The sequence below is a fragment of the Grus americana genome, chromosome 6 (genome assembly GCF_028858705.1).
Source record: "Grus americana isolate bGruAme1 chromosome 6, bGruAme1.mat, whole genome shotgun sequence".
Lineage (NCBI taxonomy): Eukaryota > Metazoa > Chordata > Aves > Gruiformes > Gruidae > Grus > Grus americana.
Window position 1 is genome coordinate 8,961,700 of NC_072857.1, and position 21,232 is coordinate 8,982,931.

General features: G+C 37.0%; 1 protein-coding gene across 1 annotated transcript in view; it reads left to right on the plus strand.

The window, feature by feature from the left end:
- ACTR3 (actin related protein 3) overlaps window positions 1-21,232 on the plus strand; it is a 32,997-nt gene that overhangs the window by 8,381 nt on the left and 3,384 nt on the right. Inside the window, exons 2-10 of the mRNA XM_054830269.1 lie at window positions 9,281-9,336; window positions 13,578-13,702; window positions 14,216-14,326; window positions 15,850-15,945; window positions 16,485-16,592; window positions 18,731-18,874; window positions 19,600-19,773; window positions 20,543-20,635; window positions 21,096-21,221. Coding sequence (XP_054686244.1) covers window positions 9,281-9,336; window positions 13,578-13,702; window positions 14,216-14,326; window positions 15,850-15,945; window positions 16,485-16,592; window positions 18,731-18,874; window positions 19,600-19,773; window positions 20,543-20,635; window positions 21,096-21,221 — 1,033 coding nt within the window. The remainder of the gene's footprint in view (window positions 1-9,280; window positions 9,337-13,577; window positions 13,703-14,215; window positions 14,327-15,849; window positions 15,946-16,484; window positions 16,593-18,730; window positions 18,875-19,599; window positions 19,774-20,542; window positions 20,636-21,095; window positions 21,222-21,232) is intronic.

Consider the following 21,232-nt stretch of genomic DNA (forward strand, 5'->3'; position numbering starts at 1 on the left):
TTTTTTTTTAAGTTTTGATGCAAGTAAATGTGGAGCAAATTTGAAAGTAGGTTCTCTTCTACTCATCCAAATGTTTGGGAAAATTAGAAGCTGCACAATGCAACTTCCTCTGTTCTCCAGACTGGTGTAAAAACTGTCACCTGGAGACTCTTAGGAGAATGCATGTGAATTTATTTGGAATGCTATGAAGCACAGGCTGCTTTTGCCTCTGAGTTCCTCTTAGTCATGTACCTGGAGAGTTTTGGGCTGGTTATTTGTGGCCATGACTTTGCGGTTTTTCGCTACGCATCTTAGCTAGATTTTACTACCAAGCATTACAGTCATGTCTGTGCTTTGAGTTGTAGACGTAGCTGCTGATAAAAAACCAGCACTGCATAAATATTCTAGACAATATAGATACTTTTAAAGAAAAGGGTTTTTTCCTATTTAGGAAAGAAATGTTTAAGGCATTTCTCTTTCAAGCTGCGTTTGAGCTCACTCTTTAAATTGCATACCACTTCAATTTGTTTATGGTTTCTTTTATTGTGGCAGTCACAGTATGTGGTGAAGAAGTATTTGTTGTCAAGGTGAAAGTACTTGTTTGAGTGGACCACTGCTTTTTGGGGGAAATATTGTAAGAAAATAGTTTCAGATTGGCCTTGGAATTAACTGCATTATTGTCTATGTTGCAGACTGACGGACTTGTAGCATCTCTGGTGTGTAGGGTCTCATGTGTCTTTTAAATATCCCCTTTTACTATCCCTTCATGTGTCTTGCCTACAGCTTAACAAGATTCTTTGTCTGAGAGCACTTCTAATCTTGTGTGCTTTTTCCATTTATAGAGCTAATTCTTTGGCTTTCACTATTGATTACTTAAAACACTTGTTGATCAACAAGTGTTTTAAAACTCAACAGGAGGAGTTGCTATTTAAAAATGCAACCTAGTGAGGTGTAAAAGATAATATATATTTTAGCTAAAGATACAAAAATATGAAAGGCATGACTCATTTCAAAGTCTTCTGATATCTTGTGTTTTATCAAGGACATTTGAAAAGAGATAGTAAACTAATTTATTAATACAAGTCCCATTTTCCTAATATAATCAGTTCCTTCAGGGACTTCTGATCTGCTGCTGCTTAACCAATTTGCACCTGATGCTAGAGCTGGGACCTTTTTTAAAGGGGCAGGATGGCTTTCCTCTTTCACCATCATTTTCTCATTATTTCTCTTTCCAGGGATTTGAAAAGTAAATACTCCGTAGGCTTTTCAGTCTCATCTGGTGTACAAGAAGGATGATAGAAGAAAAGCAACAAATAAAAACATAAAGGCTTTTTCAGGCTTTTCGATCACATGAGGCTGTATGTATGAAGACCAGGGGCTCATCCACATTTGAGAAGTTTTCCATTTCTTTTTACAGCAGTCTTGTTATCAACAGACATCAGACAGTAAAAACACTGTATCTATCCTAAATTCTGTCTGCATAGAATTTATCCATTTAAAATAGGAAGGGATATTAAGCCCTTTTTGATGAAGACTTTGATGGACAGACCGTTTATCCGTAAGGAGCTGGGGATTGAAGAGCACAATCCCTTTCCCTTCTCTTTAAAAACTTGGAGTCTTTGCCATGTGACTTATTTCATGCCCTTTTGAATATATTACCACGTGTGTGTGTGTCCTTAGAGTCTCCCCACTTTCTGAGCTTTTCTGTAGTACCTTCTACAACCTGTGCTCACTTAATTACAGTTTTCCTAGAGTTAAGGTAACTTAGCTAGCAATGAGTTTTGCTGTTGTATGCACACCTGCAACAAAGAATTTACATGCTTCAGCAAGCTTAAGTTGCATCTGCACTATTGTGCTTGCCGTCACACAGGGGCCTGCTGTGAAACTGAAATTGTGAAATCGTAAAATAACCTTTCTTGGCTTTGTGTCTTTTATCTTGAGCCATTCATAATAATGTTATTTACTTAATGGTCATTTAATTAGATAAGTAATACTTGAAATTTCATAAATTGAAATAATGTGGTGGGTTGACCCAGGCTAGAGGCCAGGTGCCCCCCAAAGATGCTCTATGACTCTCCTCCTCAGCTGGACAGGGGAGAGAAAATATAACGAAAGGCTCCTGGGTCGAGATAAGGACAGGGAGAGATCACTCACCCATTACTGTCTCTGGCAAAACAGACTCAACTCAGGAAAATTAGTTTAATTTCTTACCTATCAAATCAGAGTTGAATAATGAGAAAATAAATTTTTAAAACCACCTTTTCCCTACCCACCCCTCCCTTCTTCCTGGGCTTAATTTACTCCTGAATTCTCTACCTCCTTCCTACCAGTGGCACAGGGGGACGGGGAATGGGGGTTGTGGTCAGTTCATCCCGTTGTCTCTGCTGCTCCTCCCTCTTCAGAGGGAGGACTCCTTACACACTTCCCCTGCTCCAGCGTGCGGTTCCTCCCACAGGAGACAGTCCTCCACAAACTTCTCCAGCTTGAGTCCTTCCCACAGACTGCAGTTCTTCATGAACTGCTCCAATGTGGGTCCCTTCCACAGAGTGCAGACCTTCAGGATGAGACTGCTCCAGCGTGGGTCCCCCACGGGGTCACAAGTCCTGCCAGCAAACCTGCTCCAGCCTGGGCTCCTCTCTCTACAGGGCCACAGGTCCCTGCCAGGCAGGAGCCTGCTCCAGCACGGGCTTCCCATGGGGCCACAGCTTCCTTCAGGTGCCTCCACCTGCTCTGGTGTGGGGTCCTCCATGGGCTGCAGGTGGAATCTCTACTCCCCATCATCCTTCTTCCATGAGCTGGAGGGGGACAGCCTGCTTCACCATGGTCTTCTCTGTGGGTTGCAGGGAAATATCTGCTCTGGTGTCTGGAGCACCTTCTCCTCCTCCTTCTGCACTGACCTTGGGGTCTACAGAGTTGTTTCTCTCTCTGGCTGCTCTCTCTCTTTTTTTTTTTTTTTTTTTTTTTTTTTTTTTTTTTCCTTCTTAACTCTGCTATCCCAGAGGCTCTACCACCATCACTCATGGGCTCAGCCTTGGCCAGTGGCAGGTCTATCTTGGAGCTGGCTGGCATTGGCTCTATTGGACATGGGGGAAGCTTCTGGCATCTTCTCACAGAAGCCACCCCTGTAGCTCCCCTGCTACTAAAAACTTGCCACGCAAACCCAATACAAATACTAAAGTACTCTTTTGTGCAATCATTTTAACTTTACAGAGAAAGTTTGTTACGCAGCAGATTGTCAAGCTATGATGGAGGAGATCTTCATCAAAGAAGTTTATTTTAGCAAGCAGATTAATGTACAAATAGTATAATGGTCCTTGCTGGTGTTCAAGTAGTATATATGGAGAATTTACTGCTGTGGTGTCTTGAGAGAAGTGACATTATGAAATTGGATTTAAATGGCAAGATGGCTTGCAGACCATGCTAATAAAGGCAATTCATGTGCAAAGGCAACAGAATTCCTAAGATTCTTCACTGTTCTTTGTGTTACATAATTGAGGCTTCTACCTGCTTTTGGAGTTTCTCTTTGATCCAAAGAAATGGCCCGATGCAGCCTTTTTCTCAGTGAAATTCTTTGAGTTAGACCCAAGAAGGAGTTTCAGAAAGCTGTGGAGTGAAATCCAGGTTGGTGCATTTGGCTGCTAAGCACATGATTTGGAAGTGATAGTATGTAAGTGGGAATTGTCTAAGCAGGACAAGAGAAATGCAAGGGTGCATTTAGAATTTTCAGGTCCTGGGCATTTGATTTCAAACTGTAGGAAAATAGTTTAATCAAATAATGATTCCTAGGCTTGAAACTCTTGGGCTCTGTTATCAGTATTGCATTCGGAAATTAGCAGGGATTAATTCTTTTAAACCACTCATCTGTATTGTTTCTTTTAAATGGCCAGTATGCTGTTAACACGTGGTGATAATTTTTGACTCCCATTGGCACAATATCACTTGGAAAACTCAAAATTTCTTCCAGGAAGCCGTATGTAGCATGTCTGTAAGGTATCCATATCTGTGCCTGTATGGTCATGGAATAAAATAATTAATCAGTATTTGGAGTAGGGACCAGCACTCTAATCATACCTCTCCTAAGATGTGTGTTCTGGTTACTGGGCAGTCATCTTGCTTTCTGTCTTTGGTCCTCATTTCTTGGAGTCTTTTCCACCTGGTTTCAGGAAAGAAATGCAAAGCAGTCTTCCTTCAGGAGAGTTTATAAGCGAATGGCAATAGGCTCTTATGGGGAAAGGGCGATTGGCTCTAAACCCGTTTGGATGGTAGAGGATATGGAGAACAGATCTCCTGCTGCCTGAGCACGTGTGGCACCTTGCAAAAAGGCAGTATCAGCTTACTTATAAGAATAAATTCAGTGTAACTTTGTAAAACCTAATCCCATCAGTGAATGTTAGACTTGCTTGGAGCGTGAGCCCTTGGATGGGTTCTGCATAGGACTTTCCAGAGGTGTGTTTAGTTAGAGAAACATTGCTGGGCTCGGTGCACAGGCTGAGGTATACGCCAGAGCAGAATTTTAGGACTCACACAAGCTAATGTGTGTGCTGTACAAGTTACTGTACTTGGGAAGCCCACTGCATTTGCAAGGTAAAGTACAAGGTAATGGATGTGTTGCATTTTGAGTGAGAGCTTGCAGAGAAGCATTGCTGTGGCTCAGATGGTGGACAGTAGTTCAGAACCACCATGAAGAGACAGAGCAATTTGATGAACAAAACCAACAAAAAAAAGCCCTCTGAAAAAAATATCCTTCTCTCTATATTTGTTTTTCTAGCTTTATGCACCTTGAAGGTAAATCAGAAAAAACTATTTTGATTTCAGCTTAGTCCTTTCTTTCCAGAGAGTTTCAGGTTTGTTACTCCCACTCCTGTTACTCCTCCCTCCCCACAGAAAAATGATTCTTTTTTGTTTGTTTTTAAAGTTGCATTGCATCTTTCCAGTGAGGCCAGTGTTGGAGCTACATCTTACTTGCGTTTATGTGTGCATTTAAAAAAAAAAGTGTCCTGTGCATGAAATTACTTTTAGTCCAGGTCATTAGGAGTAGCTGAGGGGTGGCTGTAACCCAGATTTGCTCTACAGAAGTTGAAGATCGGGTGACATTTGTGCCTTTCTCTGCTTGTGCTTGGCTAACTCGTGTCTTTGTATGGAGCTGCCAGCAAAATGACAAGGATACAACTCGTGTAGGGCCACTCCATTTCTGGTGTACTTCTCAGGGCAGCTAAACAAATGCATTCCCACAAAGCAGTTCTTCCCGTATTCCTCATCCTTTTGTTAAAATTGCAGTTCTGCTAGAACTAGGGTGTATAACTTGGGAGAATATATACAGAATTACATGTGCTGTGGACAGGAAAGAAGTGGAGCAAAGGTGCATGGTCATGGTTTGCAAACCATGTTCTGCTAATGACTTTCTCATTAGAAGTTCTTACCCTAAGTGCTGTTTCCTGTTGGCTTTAAAATTGTCTGTGTGACTAATACGTAAGTAACCTTGAAGTGACATTGCTTTCATGTCATAGCCTCAGAAACAGCTATTCTAGGTGAGAGAGCACATATAAGAAATCCCATTAGTGCAGTTGAGAATGTTGCAGAGAGCCTTTTGGCAATCTTTCAGGCAGATCAGTACAGAGCTACTTTGCAATTTCAGGGTGTGTTTAAGGTGGTTGCGACTAGAGATATTTCTTCACTGATAGTTGAGATGTGGATTAGTCGAGTTAACTTGAAGGAACCTTGGTTAGTTGCTGCCCCCACCCCATTTGTGGTATGAATGTCCTTTACAAAAGAAATCATATTTTGTTTGTCACATCGTTACATCTGCATAGGCCAGAGGATGGTGTGTGAGACCTTGCTGCCTTTTGGAGAAGATGTTGCAGGGAAGTCTCTGGGGAATATCAGTACTATATGTATATTATAGATAGTATGGGGTGTGTGTATGTATATGGTTCTCAATACATATGTGCGTGTAGGTATATAGAGACTTTGTGGATTGTTTCTGGATAATTTGTAGCTTATCTTCTGAAGTACATCTGAAGATCGTGATTATCCAACAAATTTTTTTGCCGTGGGTTTTTTTTTAATTTTTTTTTTCTCCTTTTCTACTTAAATGAGCTAATAGGCCTACAGAAGCACTTCAGCTAGCTGAATGTGGAGAAATAAAGGAAAACACCTGAATGATCAAGATTGAATTCAGGTTTTCACCTTTGGGATTTTGTAAATCAGTTCTGTATTACAGATTTTAATAGAAATCTGCTTATACTTTTCTACTCATCCGTACAGTGCCTTGGTCTCTGTGCTGAGTGCCCCAAATGTCTTGTTAAATGGCATGTGCCTACCTGTCTCCGTGGAAGTCCCTCCTGCCACTCTTCAGTGTTGTGCAGCAAGCAAGACAAGCTGTGATTTACTGGAAGACTGTGATCCAGTATTGATACTGCCTTATGGTATCTTTAATATCAGGATTTTTTTTCTGTAGTGGCAGTGATTGCTGCTCTGAAGATGACAGGGTGTGCCTCATTCCCCCGTGAATCATACATTAGTCAGACACACTTTGCCCTGTATGAACTGCTTGTGGAAACTGTATACATGTGAAATCTAGCTTACCCATGGTATCCTTTTTTCATGTCATTTAAATATTTACTTCAAGTGCCAGTGGTAGAATAGATTTTATCAGTCTGAATAAAACCTCATCTTTGCAAAAGTTAGTTTAAAAAAAACCCAACAATGTTACTAGATTGTGCATTTGGAGAACTGGTTTGTATCAACTTTTTTATTAATTTTTTAACTTTTTTTGTCTCACCTATCCCATTTGTTAAACTCCATTTTAACTCAAGAGTATCTATATCAATGTTTAGTTATGAAAATCAAGCTCACTGTATTATGTGTGTTACCGTAGTCCCTGCAGCCCCAGAGCCCCCCAGTACCAGCCATGGAACGAATACTGCAGAAGACCATTTCCTGGTGAGCGTGGAGGCACAGGAGGTAGCAGCACGTCCCTTCCCTGACTGATGGGCATTCCTCATGTGGAAGGGAGAGCGTGGCAAGGAATGCTTGGCACACTAGAGATGTGAGGCATTGCGTTGGAGACTACATTGGAGGCATGCTGATATAATGCTTTAATATTCAGAGACCAGAAGCCGTGTGGGTTTTTTCCCTCCTCCCCCCTTTTATTGAAGCTTAAAAATGTGAAAATTTTTTTTTCATGAGTCAGGAAACTTCTTGCTGAGTAGGCCATAGTATTTTTAGATATGCTGATTTTATGTCTGAATACACTTTTTATGTAAAATGCATCTTTCATTGGACTGTTTTTCTTTGAGTCTGCTGGCACTGTGTGTGTGTGCTGGGCAGTATCCCACACCACAAGCAGCAAAGCAGCCTGTTACCTGCAACAGTTCAGCTTTTTCTTTGAAATACTGAGTTTAATAATCAAACAGTTTTAACTTTTTTCCTTGTTAAGGCACTCCTGATCTAATTGTAGGTTTATGTAGCCTTCGGGATCCAAAGTTCCTGTGTAGGTTTAGCTTTAAAACCTACGTGCCACAGTTCCTGACATGCAGGGGAAGGTAGAGGGAGTGAGTCAGTATTTGATGGTTTTCTTAGAGGCACTAAAAGCCTCTTAAACCAATGTACATACAGTGAACAGGTTTATTCTGCATGACAGGCTATAGAAGCATCAGATGGTGGAATTCTTGAGATTTCTTTTAGGAAGTAGATATTTAAAAAGATGATTTAAAAAAAAAAAGTGCTTGCTTATAACTTGAGTCTGCAAAATCTCAACGGCATGTCCTGAGTTCAGGCGCATACAGTACATAATGCTGATCTCTTTGAGGTGTAAATTTCTTTCAGGTGTTTAGTTTTTTTCCATTATGTATCTTATTTTGCAAGTGAGTTTTCTTTTTCAGTAAATATTGTAGATCAATATGAAGTCAAGTTTGGTTTCTTTTTTTGCATGGTTACTTCCAGCTCTTACAGTGTGTTAGAGATGGGTTTTATAGCTTTAAAAATACTTCTCTTGCAAAGCACTTTTGGTGTTAGATGAGGTCCTGTGCTAACCACTTTGTTATTTGGAGACAATATACCTTCCTTTTGAGGATACCGTTTTTCCTGGCCTAGCGCTAATGTGTGCGATTAATGTCAGCGATAGAAATTGCATAGGCGTTAGCGGACATGTGAGCAAACTGTGAACCGCTGCATCAGTAGCATCACAGCAAAACCTATTGCAGCAGCACTCCTCTTCTAGCTTGTAAAATCCACCTCTTAGTGTATTTGTTGCCAGGCATTTTGCTGAGTTATTGACATAGATTTATGACTTGTTAAAGTTAGTACTGCTTTATACAGCTTAAGATCTTCCAGGTTTATATCCAAGTGCTGAAAATGGTAGAGGTGCTACTACAGTGTTTCATGCTTTTGCTGATGGTGCTAATTTAGTTAGTACAGCTGTCTGACTGTATAAAGAAAATGAGAACTTTGTCATGTCTGTCTGTTAAAAACTTGTCTGTAGGCTGTAACTCTTGAATGTAGTGTGCATTTTGGTCTGCATGTTTTAGAATTTGCCTATGCTGTTGTTAACTCTTTCGTAACAACATTTGTAGCAGCAGTTTTGGTACCGTGAGTTTCGTACTTATTTTTCATTAAATGTTGGTAATTTCTCATTTTTTCTTACATCATGACAATGAAAGTGATGTATATATCCGTAGCTCATTCTGGAGATTGTGTGGGTGAAGGTGTGCGGTTCTTTTCCTCTTGCTTTTCTTAGCCTTATTAAACACATTTTCAAGACTGTTTTCCATTTGTTTAATGGAATTTCTTTTGCTACCACTGTCATTATCAGCTGTTAATACTTGCCACCTACGCTAGTACATCTTGGGAAATGTTTATGAACTCGTGGTGGCCAGCCCTGCCACATGCCCAGCTGGCAGTCTGTGGGCAAGGGAATTTTTCCCCTATAGTTAGCAGTTACAAAAACACTTTTGCCATTAACACTTATTATATGAAAATATTTTGAAGGAAGTGCTAGCCACTGACCAGGGAAGAACCACTCTGGCTCTATATTATACTCCTAAGCATTGATAAATTGAATTATATACTATGTGTTCTGTAGTAAAATTTTACTAGAGTAGAAGTTAGCAATGATGCTTGATTTGTTGTAGGGAGCATTGTTTTACCTTTTAAAAAAGGTTCTTCGGGGGTTTTTGTTTGCTTGTTTTAAAGGAAATTCAGTGGGTCTCTTTGATATGAGAGCTATGTTCATTAAAAAGGGAGATATCTTTGGTATTTGTGATAATAAATATTATAACCTAATCTTTTTTTGCCTCAATAGGTATACAAAGCTTGGATATGCTGGTAATACTGAACCCCAGTTCATTATTCCTTCATGTAAGTATTTGTTGTGTACGAATGCTGAAGTTACACTTAGAGTTTCTATAACATGCTATGTAAAAAAAGCAGTTAAAAATGAGTGACTTGAAAAGGTCTCTGAGTGATGACACAGTGATAGCACAGCTCTGTTCTGTTTTCCTGTGGATGCTCAGTTTAGAAAGATACATTAACATAGTATACTAATATTTGAAGTGAAGTTGATTTGTTGGAAATGGAAATCATATTAAAATACAGTAGCATGGCTATATTTACTTTTTAGAAGGTTCTTCCCCTATTAGTGATGTATCAGGTAAAACTTTAGTTGATTATAATTACAAAAAAAATAATTGGATGTTTTAATATCTTTAGGGTTTAAAATGTTATACTCCCCAGGTATTTTTCAGTATTACAGCTGCATTACTTTACTATGTTTTGCAAATAGAATAAGAAAACATTTCAATTTTTTTCCCTATGTAAAATTGCTTATTTATTTGCTCCATGTTTTCTGAACTGTTTCTCCCACTTGAAGTGATACAGCTGTACTCTAGAGAGTGGAAATCAGCTTTCTTTAGAAATGCTTCACCTTTTGACCTCTACACCACTTGGCATTTTGTCATTGTTCATCTGCGCCAAAGTAATTATGTATTATATCCTGGTAAAAAGGAATAATTAGTACACCCAGTTTTCCTTGGAAGTACAACAGGAAAAGAGTTAGAACTAATATTGCTTAAGCATAGTTGCTGTAAAGTAGAACTTGGTAGTTCAGGCTTTATGTTAATTTTTCTAGAAAACATGCTTCAAAAAGCAATTTTCATGGAAAGCCAAGGTTAATTCACTTAATGCATTCTCCTGTTTTCATAGAAGTCAGAGAGTCCTTTCAATCTCTTCTGTATTTGTATTTTGTATTTCATTTGTATTTCCAAATGAATTTAATTTGTTTTATCTCAGTGGCATGTAAAATATACTCTACAATTTTGTTTTTCACACAGACAAGTTTTAACATTAGATTTAAGAAGTTACTGAACCATTGGAAAAAACCTTACATTGCTCTTTAAACTTCATAGCAGTCTTTAAATAAAATAACTATTGGCCCATTTTTAATTTAATTTCAGATAAACAGAGTTTAAATACTTTTTCTACGTCTTCAGATTTGGCTTATTTAATTTTAAAAGTACTTTCTTGTTCCAAAAAAGGAGAGGAGCTATCATGATGCTTTTAAACAAATTCTGTAATGAAATGACCTGTCAGATCATTAAGCAGAGAAATTTATGCAACAGGGATGCTATTCAAGTAGAAGAGAAAAGGAAGAAAATGAGATTTTTTGACAGCTTTTTGATATAGTGTGGTATATTTAGAAAACAAACAAACAAAACCACTCTAGTCTAGATGCTCCTAGAGCTCAAATGGTCCTTGACTGCAATTGTCTTAATGTAAAAGGCATTTTTCTCATTTGTACTGTAATCCAAGTTAGATAATTACATTAACTGCACAAGTTTGTATTAATCCTTCTGCCTCAAATGAAATAAAATAGCACTGGTGTAATCCATATTAGAGGTGAAAATAGAGTATAGCAGTACCTAGTTTCAAAGTAAAATGTTACAAAAAAAGCCTGTGGATCTTTTCAAAGCACTTTGGTGTCTGTCTTTTCCTTAGTATTATCCCCAGTAGACAAACGGTTTGGTTTCTCCTTTGACTTCCAGCAGTGGTAGTTGCATTTTATCAATTTGATTCTCTAAAAATGTTTGCTGTTGAACAGGTCCGAGCAGCATTCCTTCTGCCTTGTTCCCTTGCTGCTTATCCTACTCACTCCTGTTCTTAACAAGTTTTTATCTCCCACTCCTCTCATGTTGTGTTCTTGATTTAGTTCTGAATAAGCTTCTGTAGAGGTGACAAATGTTTGCTTGAAAAGTGAAGTAAATGAGGATATATTGGGCCAATTTTTTGAAGAGAGTTGGGGTCTCTGGCTGCTTTTTAGATCTTAGCAGATCATTAATTTTCTGGATTTTTCTTCACTTAATCCTTTTTTTCCTGCTGTATGTTAAAATAGGGGTCAACTTCTTTCCATTACCCAGTAGTTCTCTTGATTTGCCATCTATTTCAGTTTATCTGTGATAGTGTACATGTTAGGTGGCCCTTCCTTTGCTTTTAATAGGGAAAAAAAAAGGCCTGAGTAGTGGTTAAGCACAAAAATTGATTTGATGCAAGCATGTCCTCTTTTTTTTTTTCCTAAAAGTGCTTAATTCTTGTGCCAAGCAAACCAAAGGCAAACGCTCTGAGATACCACTGGAGTGCTGCCCATCTTCAGACACCATGATAGCCTAGCTCTGGTTTCAGCAAGGTTTATTTTCCTCTTTGTATTTTCAGGATATGATTCTTGATTCCTGATTGTTTCCTTGTCATTTCTGACTTTCAAAACCAGGACTGAACCAGGCTAGCCTCAAGGTCAGCAAAATATTGAGAGCTCCCATCTTGTTTTAGGCTTGTAGCAGGGTGAAACCACTTTGACTTGAGAGTTTCTAAAATCCTGTGGCAAGTGATGGTACTTTACTTGAAACTTCTTGAAGATAATGTGCATCTGGACAGAAAAATTTCCCAAAATGTGTGAGCTCTGTAATGATGACCTGAAAAATGTTTGGCAAGACTTTTCACTTGCAGCAAATGCTGGCCTTGCGACATCTTCTTCCCCTTCCCCTTCCCCACGATTTTAGCTTCTGCTTCCTATCTACCCCCGGTGCTATTTGGCTTCCTCCAGCCTTTTGCTTCCTCTCTGCTCTCCTGTAAGCTGCTACAGAAATTACAGTATGATTCAATTTTCTTCCTGAAGAGCTCAAAATAATGTCTTCTGTTGTATCCTGTTCAGTCTTTCACAACACTTAACTTCTTAGTTTCTCTGGCTGCACAGCTCTGCTTTTGTTACTTTTTATGGGAAGAGAAGGGAGAAGGATGGGGAGCATCAATGAACTAATGGTCCTTTATCCTAGCATGCTGTTTATTTCCAAATCCTGTAACTTTGCCACCCTGTGTCTGGTGGTCTTGAGCCTGCAACAGCTGCTTTCATAACTTTTTTTAATCTGAGTTGTGAGCAAACAGGATTTACTGAAGGTGAGAATTAGCAAAATAATTCTGCCTTTGAAAAGCTCTTGGATCACGACCTTTGAATATTTGAGGCTGGTATTAATGCTTCTTATACATATGAATTTCCTCATTTGTGTAAAGGATTGTGTTTAAAGGCAATTAGTAAGACTTGAAAAAATACTGCAGGTACTGCTGGCACTGCAACCCTGGTAGCCAAGGGGCTGATGCAAAAGATGAGGGAAGGGAACATCTGCGTTCCTGTGATATCTAATCACTGATCCATCTTTCCAGGATCCTCTGTTTAAGCCTTAGCCAGTATTTTTCTGATAAAAACCTGTTTCTTTATGATGAGTAATTATCCTGGAAGGAATAAATTGCCCAGATACAAGCTCTTACCTTTTGCCAGTTATTCCTTGAAGTGAAGGAGAAATTTATAGTCTTTCTTAAATGAAATTCTCCATCCTAATCTTAACGATAAGATAGGAGTAGGATTTAAAGGAAGAAATTAAACATAGACTTCGAAAATCAGTTTTAAAGTGTCTAAAGATGCGTCATGTGGCTGTACAAATTTCTGTCCTTTTAAAAATACTCCTTCTCTTTCTGTCCAGGTTTTTTTTCTGTATGTCTTATGTTTTCTCCTACTTCTTCTTTCCTGCCTTCTTTTGTGCATGTTTTTGGCTTACTTATTTGCTATTGAGTCCCTTTTGTGTGCCATATCTTATTTTCATAATATGTCCAGAAATCAAATTGGTGCAAGTGAAGTAAAACATCCATTTATATAATGGTAACATGTTTTCTTTCTTCTGCTTTATACAACTTCTACAGCTGTATTCCTTTTTTGTTGTTAGAGGACTGTGCAGAAAATCAGCACACTTGTTGAATAAAATGAGATCTGTAGGGATACCCTTAGTCATTCTTTTCATATTTTATCTCTCTGATTGCATGTTGAGTGTCTAACATTTAAATCTGTATTTAGGTCTGTATTGTATTACTTTATAAATCCTAATTATGTTTACCTATGTTTAGAATTCAAATTATCTGTGTTTTATTTAGCTTTTCTGTGCTTATACCTGAAACAAAGGATGAATACAATTACAGTGTGTTCCTGTTCCTGAATATTGGGGTTTTTTTAGTGCAGGATCTACAATATTGATCTACAATATTGTTTGTGTTCACTGTTAAAGGTATTGCTATCAAAGAATCCGCAAAAGTGGTCGATCAAGCACAAAGGAGGGTTTTGAAAGGTGTTGATGACTTAGACTTCTTTATCGGGGATGAAGCAATAGAAAAACCAACTTATGCAACCAAGGTATTAAAAGAAATGTTTAAAATATTTTTCCAATACTCTTTAGAAAGCATCAGCTTTATAGTAAATAGTTTCTTATGAATGTTTTTAGCCTAATTTTACTCTTATTAACGCTGTTTTAATGGAGAATAAAGTTTGGTATTAGTTTTGTTGACCTTCAGGAGCCTGTGGGAATTTGCAAAAAAGTATGTAAATATATGTTTCTTTTAAAGTGAAGGGAGGCTGGGGGAGTGTTAAGCAAAAATACCCCATTATTTTATGTTCCTTGGCATCTTCTATCAGCAACGTCAGAGTTTATCCTAGTGCTACGATTTTGTTGTATTGAGAAAAGCACAATATATTGTTTCTGCTATTCAGGCTTGGAATCTGAATTTCAAATAAGTATCAGGTCGAGATAGGGAAATTCTAATACAAGGTTTCTTGCATATGTAGATCATATGCTTTTACTGCAGTTGAAAACACTGTTGTTTGTTTTTCTTTTGTTTGCAATTACATTTCGATATTCTTGTGCAACAGTGGCCCATCCGCCATGGTATAGTTGAAGACTGGGACTTGATGGAGAGGTTTATGGAGCAAGTAATCTTTAAGTATCTAAGGGCAGAACCTGAGGATCATTATTTTCTTCTGGTAGGTAAAATTATGTCCTGCTTATGGAATTGCATATGACTAGTAAGAACATTAATGCTGATTTATGTAATAATTCTTAAATATGAATATGCTTATCTTGAAAACTAAAGTAAATATAAATTACCTGAAATATTCCTGACCAGGAGTTGCATCCAGATTCTTTAATTTTCTAAAGATGTCAGAGTATCTGAACTGCAAACTTTTTTCTATTTTCTTTTCATTTCCCCCCAAATTGTATCTACTCCATCCTTTTTTTTGTATTACTTATCCACTGATTTCAATAATCACGTTCGCGTTTTTTAGGCAAAAAAGTACCTGTGTGTTTTAACTTGACGCAATTATTTTGTTTTTACAATGCTGCCACCTGGATGGTGTGTCTAGACAGTTAAATTTTTTTGTGTGTGTGAAATAGATTGTCATATTTGGGCAGATTAGATCTGAATTAAGGTCATTGTTATTCTGAAGCATCTGCTATACCTTAGTATTTTCCTTAAGGCCATTGAAATAGGCAATTTGTTTATAGAGCAAGTTTGGAATTAGAGATGTTGGCCATACTTTGTAAAGAACACCTAATGCAAGCGTCTCCTCGAAGCAGGTCTAATTAGATCCAGTTACTCAAGGCTGTGTCCAGCAAAGCTTTGAATAGCTCTGGGGATCGAGGTGCCATAACAGCTCTGGGCCCCTCTTCCAATGTTTGACCAACCTCATGCTACTGTTTTTCCTCCTAATACCTAATTAGGATTTCCTGTGTTGCAGTTTGTCTCTATGGCCTATCTATCACCTTGTGAAGAGTCTGCCTCCCTCCTCTCTTTACCCTCCTATTACATAGTGATGCAATAGAAGAATCATTTTTTTTCTCAAATATTCTATAACACTATCCAAAATGCTCTTTCAAAGGAGAGACTTAAATACCAAACATACTTAATGTTTAATGAAAATTATAGCATACTATTGTAGTGCATTGCGCGTTGTTGCTAACTTCTCTCGGTCGAGTATATTTCTAGAGCTGATTATATCAACTTGTTTTATAGTGATTGCCTTCTGAAGAAAACCAGCTTTTTTTCTTTAATGAATCACTGAGAAATTTTTAAAATAATTGTCATTTGTTAAATGTACTAAACTGCATTCTTTGACATTTTTAGGTTGATAGTCCTTGATTCTTTCAGTAAAATCAAAAGTTGTAATGAGCTAACCAACCCGCAAAGGGGGCCATCAATGTAAAGTCTTAAGCTATAATTACTATAACCTTTTTATTGCACTGCTGTTTTTCCGTTTTCACTCTAATCATCATGTTTTGCAGTGCAGTTTGCATAAATTCTGGTATTGTCAGAGGAGTTTCTAGATTTTCTTAATTGCACTATTTGCCTTTAAAAGCACCCTTTGCACATTACTATTTTTACATGCTATTGTTGTTGAATGAGTCATCTTTCAAAATTTAGGATTTAGTGATTTTTTTTTTGAGTGTTTGATTTTAATGTAAGTAAAACTTGATGGTGTTTTTTTTTTTTTTTCCTGTGTCTCAGACTGAGCCTCCATTAAATACTCCAGAAAATAGAGAATATACTGCTGAAATCATGTTCGAGTCTTTCAATGTTCCAGGGCTATATATTGCTGTTCAGGTAAGGACAGGGCTGTTGAAAGTTAGAGCTACAGTATTTCTCCTTGAGGTAAAACTATATTCACTATGAAAACTGTATGAGTGGTGTTTGGAATACTTCTATGTACTTTTGGTTAGCAGTTTCACCACTAGATATTTGATATGCGTCAATTCTGTGGTCTGTAAGCTTGGGTACTGTTCCTCTGTTACCTCTATAGAAGGCAGCCTTTAAGCAGCAGAGTATGATATCTGTTGCATCATAAATAAAAAACCCAACACACCACATCATAATAATGGTATTAGGCCAAGAATTGAATCCCTCTCAATATGAAGTAGCAAAAAAGATGTTTGAACCTGGCTAAAAAAGCATCAGGAGTCAAAAACTACATTTATGCAGCCTGTTTTTCATAAGGTGTGTAGACATATATAATATTACTAAATCAGTTTCCCTGCTGTAAATTGGTGAGGTCAGTCTGGGTATTGTCAGGAGGGGTAGTGGAAGGTGGGATCCGCAATGCAGTGCTTTTATTAAGATTTGGTTTTTGTGTGTGTTTTTACAAGGCTGTCCTTGCCTTAGCTGCATCTTGGACGTCAAGACAAGTAGGAGAACGAACACTGACTGGCACAGTTATAGACAGTGGCGATGGTGTCACTCATGTTATTCCTGTTGTAAGTATACATCAATACTGTAGAAACAATTTAACCAGAGGACAGTTTATCCTGTAACTTCTCTGAAGTTTACACTTAGACTGAAGTATAGCTAGGAGTCTTCAAAAATGTCAGATCATTTCCAGAGTTGTGGGGGTTTTATTTTGTAGTGTAGAAACTCAGAAAAACCCTTTTCTGCACCCTGAGTTTGTCAAGGCATATTGTCTTTCAGTAACTTATCTTAAAAGGTGATTTGCTAAGGCTATGCTAAGTGATCAATGAAATTGTATTGCTTTATCATATTTCCAGTTTGTTTTGCTCGTAAGAGTGAATATGGTCTTTACAATAGTCCAAACAGTTTGGAAACTTTTGTTTAATTCAGTCAATTCTCATAAAATAGAAATAATACAAAATATTTGAGGTCAGATGTAGTGTTTACAATTTTTCTCTGTTGATCAATGCTTAGTAGTATGCAATCATGCATCAGCGATACAAGCAAAAAGAAAAAAGTTCCTGACTGACTGCAAACAAACAAACAAACCCCCCAAAACAAAATGAAAACCCCCCAACCCTAAGGGTAATTAATGTTGAATATCTGTTCCAACATATCAAGTTGCTAAAAGCAAAAACTGGTATGATCATATGATGTCTTATAAAATAATTAACACTTACAGCTGCAGTTTCTTAACTGTCAAATTATTATTTTTGCTGTAGGTATGTATTTCCTTTTACAAAGCTATATATTTGAAATTTTATAACTGGAACGCTTAATAGTGTTCTTTATTTCAAGCAGCTGGTAATATGAGACACTACCTATCTTTTCTTGGGAAGTTAAATGTGTGTCTAGGCACCAGACACATCTTTCTTTTCAAAATGAAGCTAGATTGCAATTTTTAAGACTACAATCTCTACAAAGCTTTATCATGCCACAGTAACCTGAAATTTCAAAACTAATTTGTTATACCAAATAGTAGTATTGATGGTGATCAAACATATGCTGTGATGTAGTAATTTCTTATTAATCTTGGTGGAATGTAGTGGCTAAATCTTTGTTCAGACTGTGCGTTCAGGATGGCATATTTTTAACAAGATGTAGGAAACGGTTGACATTTCAAACCTTTTATAGGTAAACTTTTTTTTAAATTGTTCTTAGTTCAAACTGCTGTTTAAAATAGTCGAATTTTGCCTGATTTGTGGCTTTGTTTTTTTTAAATTGTAATAAGAGGAGGTATTCTATATCAGTTGAAGCATTAAGCTCCTTTGTACAGTGACATTCGCTGGATTTCTGGAATTTTTAAACATGTTGAACAGATAGCAATAGTATACCACTTTTATTATAAAAATAGATAAAGAGGAATTAACAAACACTTATCTCTGTAGTGAAGCTAACAATAGTAATACATTTTTAATAACTATTATTAATCTATGTTAGAAAAAACATTTTGTATGAATTTAAGGTATATATTTTAATCATTTATATTAGTGTGATATCTGGATGCATCTGTTTGGCTGTAGCCGGTCTGGTGAGGTTGAAGGCCAGTCTTGAACGCTTTTGGTTTCTGCATTTAGACCAGATTATTTTTAGTGCCCTGATACTGGCCCCCAGGACAAGTGTGACTTACAAGGGTAGACTGATGGATGAGTATGGGCCAGTCTGATGTTCTAAGCTGTCTCAATTAATGTGCTGAAATGATGCATTTTCTCCCTGCTTTCAGAAAATTAATTTTGGTTCATGTGGATTGTAACGTCTTACATCAGTGGCTGTGACTGCAGAGCCACATCATTTATTCTAAAATAATATTTCACGATACAAGGTTCCTTGACCTTTTTGGTAAGAGTAACCTCATTTTGAAGAGAAAATAAAGGCCAAGGAATAGTGAGTATAGCTATTTGTCTGCCTTATGTACTAGTGACCTTTCTGTTCCTCCTAACCTTGTAAGAATTATGAACTGATGGCAAGCAAAACACTTTAACAAGTGAAATAAGGCTACTGAAGAATTGGATTTCTGGTAATTAAATGAGCCAGTCTTAAAGGGCTTCAATCTCGCAATCACAGGTAGTGAATAGGAGTTTAGACTCCGTGGCTTTCTCTCTCCCTCCTAAGCTGTGTTGAAAGGAGTTCTTGTCAATGTCTTTCTCCCAATTAATTTTATTTCCAGGCTGAAGGATACGTGATTGGCAGCTGTATCAAACACATTCCAATTGCTGGGCGAGATATAACGTACTTCATTCAGCAGTTGCTGAGGGAGCGAGAAGTAGGAATTCCTCCTGAACAATCCTTGGAAACAGCTAAAGCAGTGAAGGTAACGTGAACATTGCAGACGTTAAGGTTATTTTTGATCAGAGCTTGATATCTATTTTTAAAATAGAATAATCTTTTAAAATCATTGTCCTTCCACCTATATGGTGCTCTGTTTCTAAATAATATAAAAATGTTTAAATAATAACATGAAATACCTTAAACTTAAGGTATACAGTTGGGTAACACTCAATTTGGCCTAGAATTTCACTCTTTACTTGTGGTCTCCCCTTTCTCCTCCCTTCCCTTATTACCATTATTGTAATATTCAGTAGGAAATGTTCTTGGTGGGATGTATAATGTAAAGAGCAGTAATTACTCTTTTATTCTTTCTGAGTGTTGATATGTTCTTTTTTGTAGTACAAAGCTATTCTGAAAGATATTCAGCTTAAAGTACACTTAAACTTTGTTTCTATGGCAATTCTTCAATATACTTTAGAACTCATGTCTTGCCATCATAGAAGTTTAGAGTAAAAATAGAAGAAAAGTAATTTAACTCAGCAAGATGTGCTGCTTTCAGTGCCTCACGGAAATGATTTGTAGTAGCAGAGCCATTATCTAACTGTATACAGTAAATGTCACTTCAGCCATTTCTGACGCCTATTCTGTATCTGCCAGTTTTAAACTCTTATTCTTAAAGGTCTGAATTACTACACTTTTTTAAAGTTCATACTATCTTCTCTGCTGTACTTAAGAAGATACTTCTAACTGTACATATTCAATTTTCAGGAACGCTTTAGTTATGTTTGCCCTGACTTAGTAAAAGAATTTAACAAGTATGACACAGATGGTACAAAGTGGATTAAACAGTATACTGGAATTAATGCTATCTCAAAGAAAGAATTTACCATTGATGTTGGCTATGAGAGATTCCTGGGGCCAGAGATTTTCTTCCATCCTGAGGTAAGTTGATTTGAATTGTCCGCACTTTCTGGTTTAGGTGCATTTTAGATGATAGCATATAAATAATATTTGCAAACTTTTAAAGTTGTTATCCTGACTTCTATTTCTCCTTATTTGTAAGCTATTGTTGTAAGTCAATGTGGTTTTGTTTCTTATTACTAGTAACCTTTATGCAAATTCAGCTTGATCTCTAAACAGAGCACTATATTTGAAATTTTTAAAGTAAATGGATTACTAAACTCATATTTTCTTCTTGCCAGTTTTAATAGAATTTATGGGTCTCACCACACTGTAACCTCTTCTTACCTTTCTGTTGAAAAGTCAAGTTTCTAAATATTCTGTCGTCTTGCCTTTATACTCTCAGTCTGTCTTCAGTGTTGGGAAAAATTAAAAGGGAATAAAGCTTTTTTCTTTTTTTTTTTTTTTTTAAAATCTCCTGATCCCTCTCTACATTCTCCTGTTGCAGCTGTTTTCATGTTATGCTCTTTTGCTCTGGTGCTCAGCATCTGAGAACATGTATTCTTTGACCTGTTAAGCTTAACAAAAGCTATTGAAGAGAATATCTGGCAAAATAGATACTTCAGGTTTATTATTCTTTCAAACCTTTTAAATGGCAGCAAAAATAGCTACTGTAACTATTTCCATTACTAGTTTTCATGACATCTCTAGTACAATAGGATAATTCTTTCTCTTGCCTCTTTTTATCCCTTTTCCTTTGCAGTATGTGGTTCCTGCATGTTGATTTGTCTGTGTTTATTCTTGATTGCAGTTTGCTAATCCTGACTTTACACAACCAATCTCAGAAGTAGTAGATGAAGTTATTCAGAATTGTCCCATTGATGTTAGACGTCCTCTGTATAAGGTCAGTAGCTACAATGAATTTTTTTAATACTTGTTTTAGGATTGTGCTTTATATTGTAATATGTATTTGAAACTATTTTAAAAAAAACCCAATCAAAATTAACTTTTTCTAGAAATGAGTCCAATATGCAGAAGGCTTTATGTTGTTCACTTACACTTTTTCAGAATGTGATGTTTCATTACTCAAACTCTTATTTAAAAGAAATAAAGGAAACATAAATCTGAGTGAAAGCGAGATGTACTAAGATAAAAATGGATTTTAAAGCACAGCCAATTTTCTTGTGACAACCTCTTTGTGAATTCATATTCTGTCATGCTTAAGTGCTAGATAATTTAAAACTTAAAGTAAAAGCATACCCGCTAACTGTAGTTTTAGAAACCATATTTAGAATTTAAGAACTGGATAAAGTTGCATACTTACATTTTCAGAGTTGGTTAATAATTTTTGTTACTCAAAACAGAATATTGTCCTCTCTGGAGGGTCAACCATGTTCAGGGACTTTGGTCGCCGTTTACAGCGAGACTTGAAAAGGACTGTTGATGCCAGACTGAAACTTAGTGAAGAACTTAGTGGTGGCAGACTGAAGGTTAGTTCTTG